The sequence below is a fragment of the Gossypium arboreum genome, chromosome 5 (assembly GCF_025698485.1).
Source record: "Gossypium arboreum isolate Shixiya-1 chromosome 5, ASM2569848v2, whole genome shotgun sequence".
In the NCBI taxonomy this organism is placed as follows: domain Eukaryota; kingdom Viridiplantae; phylum Streptophyta; class Magnoliopsida; order Malvales; family Malvaceae; genus Gossypium; species Gossypium arboreum.
In genome coordinates, this window is record NC_069074.1 from 11,639,631 (window position 1) to 11,649,280 (window position 9,650).

The 9,650-nt window shown below is 31.6% G+C and overlaps 2 protein-coding genes across 3 annotated transcripts; both read right to left on the reverse strand.

Annotated features, from left to right (window-relative positions):
* Window positions 1–773: 773 nt before the first annotated feature.
* LOC108452342 (protein LURP-one-related 11) lies at window positions 774–5,231 on the reverse strand. Of its 2 annotated transcripts, XM_053027743.1 has the most exons (6): window positions 4,882–5,231; window positions 4,534–4,773; window positions 3,388–4,449; window positions 1,957–2,104; window positions 1,249–1,521; window positions 774–1,155 (listed from the first exon to the last, which is right to left on the reverse strand). In XM_053027743.1, exons 1-3 carry the CDS (start codon window positions 5,122–5,124, stop codon window positions 4,315–4,317), a joined length of 618 nt encoding a protein of 205 aa, XP_052883703.1. In that variant the 5' UTR covers window positions 5,125–5,231; the 3' UTR covers window positions 774–1,155; window positions 1,249–1,521; window positions 1,957–2,104; window positions 3,388–4,314. The 2 variants fall into 2 exon arrangements, with proteins under 2 accessions (XP_052883703.1, XP_017605607.2); XM_017750118.2 differs by lacking the exons at window positions 774–1,155; window positions 1,249–1,521; window positions 4,534–4,773; window positions 4,882–5,231 and having other exon boundaries at window positions 1,812–2,104; window positions 3,388–4,293.
* LOC128279327 (uncharacterized) lies at window positions 950–1,818 on the reverse strand. Its single transcript, XM_053027468.1, has 3 exons — window positions 1,695–1,818; window positions 1,249–1,521; window positions 950–1,155 (listed from the first exon to the last, which is right to left on the reverse strand). Exons 1-3 carry the CDS (start codon window positions 1,816–1,818, stop codon window positions 950–952), a joined length of 603 nt encoding a protein of 200 aa, XP_052883428.1.
* Window positions 5,232–9,650: the final 4,419 nt, after the last annotated feature.

Below are 9,650 nucleotides of genomic sequence, written 5' to 3' on the forward strand. Positions count from 1 at the left end.
ATCCTACTAGAATATGGCTTTGCAAGCCTATAAATAGACATAGTCTATTCCTCTTGTATTTGAGTAAAAATTTTTCGACATAGTGAATTTTCTTCTCCTCTGCCCGTGGTTTTTTTCCCGAAAGGGTTTCCACGTAAAATTTATGTGTTCTTTATTTTTATTTATTTTATTCTATTTTATTTTTCACAATACGAGTGATCTACGGTCTTAAATTCTTTCAATAAAAAACCAAAGCATGCTTGAGTTATGAGAGGACCTACAATATCCCACAACATGCTATCAATCCCGGCAGCTTTAGAGCATCATTTTAAAATACCACCCTTTCTATTTCTTCTGGTCTAATCACCCCTCAAAGATAGTTTATGGAGTAATAGTAAAAAAAACACCATCAATAACAAATAAAAATATCAATTAAACTTTCAATTCTAACTCTTGTAGCAAAAAAAATTAATCCATGAAACCTTTAACTAACATTGATCGCAACATTTTTTACTGACTTTGACTAAAATAGTGATACATAACATATCACATGGACTGCATATTGACATGACATTTTTGCCGCATCAAGCAAATATTTAAAAAATCGTTAACAAATAGATACATTTTTTAAAAAATAATTATTTAAAATAACATATCTAAAATGAATCTGAATAAACAACTATCCACATTCGTTTGAATCTAGACAACTATTCATCCAGACTCATCTTGAACTTGATTCCTTTGATAGAAAACCAAATAGATTTTTTTTTTTTACTTAACACGTACAAGACTAATTTTCATAGAAAACCAAAATAAAATTGTCAACATTATAAGGATTAAACAAAATTTTTACTGTTTTGCTCAAAATACAATCGACAAATACATAAAAAAAATAAAAGCCCCAAAATGAATTCTAAAGCATTGAATACAAACATTCAAATTGAGAATAAGAAGTTACATTGAAGCGTCACTATAAATATAGTTGAATGAGCTCATCACTAATCACGGAAGGAGTAAGCACACCCAAATCTGTAAAGAGTAGAGTAAGATATTGAGGAGGAGTGTAATCTCGAGCCGATGTTTCTACCTCAACCTTGGATGGGATTGGTACCCCAAAATCATGGGGAGTCGTGCAGGACTCATATCTTTTTGGTCCAAAGGATAATGTCGAGCAAACTACAAGGAAGAAGAAATTCACAACTGAGTTATGCTAGCCGGTAGTCTGAACCCTTCTTTCTAGGTTCTATTTCTTTGTTCGGATTCAAATACCTGAGAGCAAGAAATGAAACTTTTTAGTTATATTGTAGCTTTCTGCAGCCACATAAACAGGCTTGTTCATGCTATGTGCCACCAATGCAATCTGGAATGTCCCCATCATGTTTATGATACCTCCACTTTCAACCACTCCATCAGCTCGAAAGAGTACCATGTCCACCTCATCCATAGTGTATGCCACAGCAGAGTCTATTAAAAGCTTTACGGGAACATCAAGCTTGGCCAGCTCGTTAGTAAATCGTAATCCAGTTCTGTCTGGCCTTCCTTCTGTATTAAAACAATGTGAACTCGTTCATAAACACCGCCATATGATACAACTTAGTAGAACATATGCAAAAAAAGATAAAATGACTAGACTTCTTTTTTGATGACAGCACATTTGGTTTAATCCTGTTAAGAAATAGTTGCATGCACATGACAAGGTACATAGAAAGTAAAACCTGTGCAGAAAACTCTAAAGTGTTTCTTGTTTTCAGCTGCTGTCCTCAATACTTCGAGAACAACTCTAGAGAAACAATGTACCAAAATGGTACAACCATCAAAAATAAAATCTTGACTTAGCATTGTAATAATCCTGCGAGCCTTCAATGTTTGGCAATAATGTCTTTCAACAACAGGAATGCTTCAAGTATAATTAAAATGAAATGAAACAGTAGAGAAGCAATTTACTAGAAAAGCCACAATTTATCTGAAATGCCATACAAGATATTTCCCCAAACTTCTCTTCACGTTCGATCAGGCGAGACTTAGCTGAATTAAAGTCCTCATACTCTAAAGCTGATGTTCTTGATACATACAACATGAAGAGATCACAACCAGCTGTCAACGAGATAGAGGTTGTGTCCCACGACTGCCAAAGCAAACATAAGCTTGAGAGTGAGGCAACATTATTTAAACAGCAAACTAAATGAAAATGATTAGCAGACAGCAATTTAATTTTCCCATCAGATTTCGTATTGTAACATGGAAACCAAACGTAATGTGGTATTACCTGGGACAATTTCCACATTTTACTAATCAGTTTCCATATCCCAATAAGCTGAACTCCACATCCCAAGTTCATACACATTGGCTTGTGGACATTTTAATTGTAAAAAAATTGATGCCATTAAAATGCTTTGCTTCTTTGATTACCATGACATTAAAATTCTCCAAAACATAGTGAGTTAGCATATAACATGTATCTAACACAAATTCAATGGCATACAATAACTCATAACTACAAGTATTGGCAACAGATGTGTGCAAAGCTTCCTCATAGATATAGCATGCCACCAAAAACATCCCTTCAACACTAGAAAATGCTCAACACCTAAAAAGGCATTCTTTAACAGGATAATTAACAACATGATTAAGCAAACAATTATTTAAGATTTGGAAGTAGCATAAAAGAATTGCTTGCGGACTAGTCACATGCATATCCTTTTGGCCAAACAGTACCAGATCTATCCAGCCACTCTAAAGGACTTAAGCCTATTGCCAAAGGTAAAAAAATCACAAAGAGAATTGCTTTTGTATCAAGAAACACAAACAACTTATAATATACTCCTGAAACTAGGGTGCCAATACAACTCATAATGTCCATGGGGAACTCAAGAATAAACTCAAAAATGTATAATTATTAGGCCTTGACAAGCATACTGCATCATGGTGTTACCATTTTATTGCTTTGGGAAGTAGAAACACACACAAAAAAAAAAAAAAAAAATTGTGACTCTTGCAAATTTCAGCGTCCTAACTCCTGAAAATACAATAAACAATAGACACAGAAAACTAGCAAAAAGCACCTTCCTTTACATAGAAATTATGAGTGAAAACTGTCTACGGATTAATGTGCCAACGGATAAATCAATGTTGACTGTACCTCCACGAGGAACATAAATATAGATATAATTCTCTTAAGATCCTAATGTACCTATCGGTGACGAAATAATAAAAAAAAATGCCACTGAAAGATTTATAAAAGCACGATAAATATAATAAGCTTAAAAATTATTCAAACAAGCAAAGCTAAACTAAAATTTATCATTTCACGAAATTTCGCAATATAATTAAATCCATCAGACATGATTAAAACAATGGCCACTGTCTAAAGCATTTTAAAAAAATGAAAATAATAACCAAAATACTCACTTTAAGCGAATCAGAAGCCTTTTTAAGCTCAATTTCAAGCTCCATCATAGTGGTAGCCTCACTCGTCCTAATAACCGCCGCAAGGGCGCGAATAGCCGACACAGCCTCAGCCAAAGCAGGCTGTTTCCTCCAGCTATTGAACTCATCAATAACACTAAACGCCTTCCCGCTTCCTTCTTCTCCTCCTCCTCCTCCTCCAATTGGGGCAGCTCCCTTATCACCTCCCAGCGAACCATCTTCGCTGGAATGACGGCCAACAGCCGCCTGGGCCTGAGCAAGCCAATCGGTCGTTACAACGGCGTGGTGGGCGGCACGGGTCCGGTAATAGGCAGAAATGTTAGATTTAGGATTTAGGGGAGAACCAGCCATGGGAGGAGGAGATGACAGGAGGAAGGATTCGGGACTCGGTGCAACGGTGTCGTTTTGATGTTGCTGTCTGTCCAGAATGAAAGAAGCCGATCTTCACCACATTGAATAAAATTCGTGTGTTCTGTTCGATACGTATTTTTAAGGCCGTTACTAAAATTTTTTTTTTTTGTCTTTTCTTTTTGGTATTTGCAAGCGTTAGTTTCTCCGGAAAATTTTAAGGAAAATTAGGGAGATTTAAGAAAAAAAAAACTAGGCTCTCTTATCGGCAAAGCTGCAAAGGCAGCGAGAGAGAGACTGACTATGCGCCTGTTTACTGTTTAGGAGAGGTAATCAGTCGATTATTTATGTTATTATTAGATTTAAAATTAAAGTATGATAATTCGCTAGTATTAGTAATTATTACATAATTTTAAACAAAAGGTAGATTTGGATAGAATAATAGAAGATTAAGTGATAATCAATCACAATAACCACTGTAATTTGGATTTTATTTAGATATATAAAACATTAGTAAGATGTACATCAGCAAGAGTCGGAATGGGTAAAGTTTTGACTACTTCACATTGTACCATTGATGAGACTATAAACTACAACAAGGCCCATTACAAGAGAGTGATCGATATGGGGTTCCACCACCATTGTCAATACAACTTCTCCTAAACTAACTCCACTTTTAGATTGCTTTCTTTTCACCTGTTTCATCGTCATGCAATAACACCATTTAGTCAACAATACTTTAAAGCATTCAATAATTATAGCTATTGTTATCAGTTTTACCTCCGTAATAAGCCTGCCGAGCTTGTCAACAATCTGGAACGTTGATTTGCCTGGACAGCTTTCAATTCGGTAATGTTGACACGGTTGATCTCTATGTAACCCGACAATAACTTCACAGATCGAGTCGCACCTTAAAATCCTGCAACTTTTTCGTACTTCAAAACCTGGGTTTTTATCTTCATCGTTAACTTTTCCACTGAATGTTCCAAATCCTTCCCAGATTTTAATCAACCTAAATTTCTGCAACCCAAAAAGAAATAACTTAATTGATTTCCATATTATATATAGTTTTCAGAAAATCATTTGTCCAACGATTTTGAATATGATTCTGAGAAAATAATGCTTCACCTTTCTTCGAATGGTGAACAAAACTTTTCCGGCAGAATCCATTAGGTAAACTTCATTGCAGTACTTGCGATTGTAATTATCAACACGATAAACGATCCGGCCGTTTGAGTCGAACACGGTGCAGCCTTTGCCGCTAAGAATCAGAGATTTCATCCAAATCGTGAAAGTTTCTTCCGTTGATGTGGTGAAAGGAACAGAGACCAGAGGAACATATGGGACATGTTGGGGATGGATCTTTAACATCTGCAATAAAATTACTGGTTTGGATTTTCTGTCCTAAAAACCTCTCGACGTTTTATACAGATTTTAGAGCACTGGTTCGTGGGGTTAATGATTATTATATAGGAAAATACCTATATATATAGTTTCAAAAAATGCAAGTATCTTTTAAATATATATATATAAATGATTTGAGTTCAAACTCAACTTTGCCCTATCAAGTATATTAAATTTCAGAGATTGTTTTTCTGTTTCTTGACTTATATTCTTTAAACATTTAAGAGATAAAGCTTCAAAAAATGTGATATAATTAAGATTCATGAATGTTTACATATATATTTTATTCTTTTCGACCTTATCTTTTCACTGATCTTTCTTAAACAGGTTCAACTAGTCAAGTTATTAAGTTTTTACTTCAATCAGTTCAATGTAAAAAATTTAAAATATTTCAACTCAATGAATTTTAGCATATTTTACCTATTGAACCTATTTTTAATTGATTCAACTATTTCGTGTCGGTTCTTGGTCTAATCGGTTTAAAAATATATTTTAAATTAATATCTCGATCGATTCCTGAATTGACCTGTTTGTTCGAGCTGATTTAAATAATTTTACTTTTCACAGATGCATCAAATTTCATAAAGGTAACGTTTTTACTATTTTATCTTGAAAATCAACTCGCACGACTCTCAAAATTCCTCGAATTGAAATATTTAAATTAATTACTAAATTTATTATGATATCAAAAATTTTAATTTGAATTAAATTATTTTTTATTTAATGTTTCTATTACAGCTCTAATAATTTTTATTTTATATAATTAAATTCATGTAAAATTTTATCAACCATTCGTCCTATTCAAACATTAAAAAAAAGTTTGAGAACCTAGAGTATTTATCTTATTAATTGAGTATTCACCTTTCAAAAAAACGTTTAGTTGGAATTATAATTGTAAAATAAAAAGTAAAATATACATATAATCGTTCAGTTATACAAAAATTACTTTAGGCACTTAGAATAAAAATTTATAACTTGAGCATCCACATTACATAATTAGGTCATTACGGTCACTCCGGATAAAAGTCACAAACGACAAAATTACGTGATAGTTAAAAATTGATATAATAATTTTAGCCCTTAATTTTTACATATTATATTAATTTAGTCATAATTTTAAAAATTAACTCTCAAAATTTATAAATATTTTAATTTAATCTTAATTCTAATAAATTTAAAATATATATAAATATTTTCAAAAATATATAGTAATAAATTTAAATTTTATATTAAAATTTATATAAATATTAAATAAATATAATTATATTAATATTAAAGAAAATAAGAATCCCCTCCCGAACTCCCGACCACCGTCTCTCTCCCTCGTCAATCTACTCTCATAATGGAATCTTGCTTTTATTTAAATTTCTGCTTTTATTGCGCTAAATTAGAATAAATTCTTTCACGTTGCAAAAATAAAGAAATTCAATAAAAAAGACAAATAATAACGTAAACATTTTATTCAAAGAATCAACTTTATTACAATAAATCTAACGAAGTAAAAAATTAGTATCATAAGTATACATATAATGAAATATATATAAGAAAACCACACAAAAAAAGGCAATGGTGGAGTTAAAATGTTAACTTTGAGAAGGCTAAGGTGGGGACGAAATCTCCACAACTTGCAAGTGGAGACAGCTACAAAGAGAAGGGACGAGGAAAATAGTTTGAGTGCCAAGAGTGAAATATCTCTTTTCATATTCCAATTTTTACTCCTCAATTTTAACTTCTTCAAAAAGATTCTCTATATTTTTATCAAGGATAATTCTTTTAATAGTATAAAATTATTAAAGGAGCCTACTTCTATATTTGAGAGGGTTATAATATGTATATAAATGGGGTAATTGAAAAATCTTAGACCTTAGGGGCCATGGTCCCCTAGTTCTTGCCACTGGAGAGGAGAGCCAAACAAGCCCATAAATTTAATACTTGAAGAAAGCAAGAAAATAAATGATCAAAGAGAAGCCAATGGCGGCTGTAGAAATGCCGACAGAGAGTCCAGCTCCAGCATCCAACGACGGTGATGGCGCCTCACTAACCTGCGCCGAGGCAATGGTTAGAATTGCCATTACAAAAGTCGATATGGTTGGGGCATTGAAGATTGTGAATGGGAAAAAGAAGGGGTGGAAATGAGACATGATTTGTAATGTTGGTTGTTTCATATTTGAAGAGGAATGAAGATAAAAAAAAAAAAAAACTTTGCTTCGAATTGTAAAACTTTATGCTTTATTTGACTTTAATTTTTCTTTCATATGTGTGGATGAGGTTCGGTGGGGGTGTAACACCTCCTACCCGTATCCGTCACCGGAATAGAGTACGAGGCATTATCGAGAAGCACGAAACACTTACAGATAATTTAAATACATTTTCATAACAATTTGTTTCGATTTCATACTATTTCATATTTAAGCTTTATTCACTAAAGTATTTGAAATATTATCTTTATGCAAATAGCACACATGAGGTACATAATTCCATAATTATGAATGAACACATTTATCAAACATATTCCATATTTTTATATATATCATAGTTTCATATTTTCATGTATCAATTACCATCACTTCCTCGTATTTCAGACAAATACGTGTAACAATTCATAAATATACAATTCATTAACTCTTCCTACCAATCACGATTTAAATTACCAAATCACTTATTGAGCCCAATTTCAATGTTCACTAAAATCTATCATATAAATTTGGATGTACGTATTCATCAATAAATTCTATGTACAGATATCATCATCTCATATTTTCACATACATTTACTTTCTACATTTATGAATTCAAATAACATATACAAGACATACCAATGTATTTCAAGTACATTTTCATGATATTTCATTTCGAACTCGGATTTTTTCAGGGGGAGGGGGAAGAAGTGAGAATATTTTTATTTTATTTTAATATAATTATTTTTTTAATATTAATATAAAATTTAAATTTATTATTATATTTGTGGAAAATATTTATGTATTTTTCTTGAATTTTTAGAATTAGGATCAAATTGAGAATATTTATAATTTTGAAGGTTAATTTTATAAAATTATGACTAAATTGATATAATATGTAAAAGTTGAAGGTTAAATTTGTTATTATACCAAATTTTTTAACTGCGACATCAGCTTGCCGCTTGTGATTTTAACGGGAGCGACCAAAATGACCGAACTATATAACGTGGGTGCTTAAATTGCAAACATTTTACTTGGGGTGCCTAAAATGAAAATTTTTTATAGTTGGATGACTGTATGTGATATTTACCCAAAAGAAAAACATGTTGGAAACTAACTCCTAATCCCAAAACTTAAGATTAAAAGCAGAAGTGCGTTACACCTCAATCAGCATTTAGAGGGCGGAATAAAGCGTACTCGTAGTTGCTGTGTTAACCAATTTGATCATCTGATACTGCCAAAAAAACAGTAGATTCTTTGTCTGAAATCCTATGTCCATTTTTTAATACTAACAATAAGAAGAATAATGTAGTAGCCAAAAAAGAAAAGAGGAATGTGAATCACGCTTCGACTTTAACTGGAAAACCATGTCTATCCCTTACCTGAAACCCTGCAGCATTACCTCATTAAATTGATTAATTAATTAAACCCTAAGTACGTGGTTATGATGATTAGAGATCGCAACAAGGCATTGCTCCACGACCATGGCCATCATCAATCGGCATTAATTAGGTCAGGGTTTGAAGATAATAAACTTTAATCCATTATCATTAGCACGTACGTCTCGAATTTTGGTTGATAGATATATCAATCCAATTCAGATAAGAATTTAGGTTCAACAGATTTTATATATTTGGATTTCGTCTTATCCAATCTTAAACCCACCTCATGTTTTTGATTATTTAACATTTTTCTCTCAAGTATTAATATTTATAAACAAGGAAAATGTCCTCAAACTTCTGTATTTAGTAGAGATAACTGAAAGGTGGAATTCGAGGGCCTAATAATAAATGTTTTTTAATCAAAATTATTTTTCTGGTAACATTTTTAATCAAATTATTGAGACTCAAAATATATATTTTGCAACTCAATTATTACAATAAATTATATTTGTTTCTCTTTCTGTCGTATAGAATTGCGTGTATGTTGTCCAATTATATGTATTTTTGAAGTTAGTTTGTTTTAAGGTTGTGTTTAATCTCAGGAATGCAAGGTTTTGTAATATGAGATTTTAAACATTTTCTTAAGCTAGTAATCATATTTGCTTAAGTAATTATACGTTCGGGTGATAATGTGATATTTATAATTTTAACTCATTTTTAATGAAATTAATTCCATTTACTTCAATCAAAATAAAATAATAATAATAAATCCTAATGAATTAAATTATTCGAGTCACACATTTTTAAGTAAAACTTCAATTATATATTTATGTATTATATTATAAGTTGAGAAAAGTTAATATTTAGTCCATTATATAATGTTTTGTTTATTAATTTATGTTTTGAATATTACTTTTTAATAATAAATTTATCAA

What these genes read in the sequence shown, in the direction of transcription:
- LOC108452342 (XM_053027743.1), bottom strand. Translation starts at nt 5,124, where the DNA reads ATGTTAAAGATCCATCCCCAACATGTCCCATATGTTCCTCTGGTCTCT. An exon ending in TGTTCACCATTCGAAGAAAG is followed by an intron (nt 4,774 to 4,881) that starts GTGAAGCATTAT and finishes TTTGGGTTGCAG; the next exon opens with AAATTTAGGTTGATTAAAAT. An exon ending in TCGGCAGGCTTATTACGGAG is followed by an intron (nt 4,450 to 4,533) that starts GTAAAACTGATA and finishes ACGATGAAACAG; the next exon opens with GTGAAAAGAAAGCAATCTAA.
- LOC128279327 (XM_053027468.1), bottom strand. Translation starts at nt 1,818, where the DNA reads ATGCTAAGTCAAGATTTTATTTTTGATGGTTGTACCATTTTGGTACAT. An exon ending in CTTTAGAGTTTTCTGCACAG is followed by an intron (nt 1,522 to 1,694) that starts GTTTTACTTTCT and finishes GTTTTAATACAG; the next exon opens with AAGGAAGGCCAGACAGAACT. An exon ending in GTTTCATTTCTTGCTCTCAG is followed by an intron (nt 1,156 to 1,248) that starts GTATTTGAATCC and finishes TCTTCCTTGTAG; the next exon opens with TTTGCTCGACATTATCCTTT.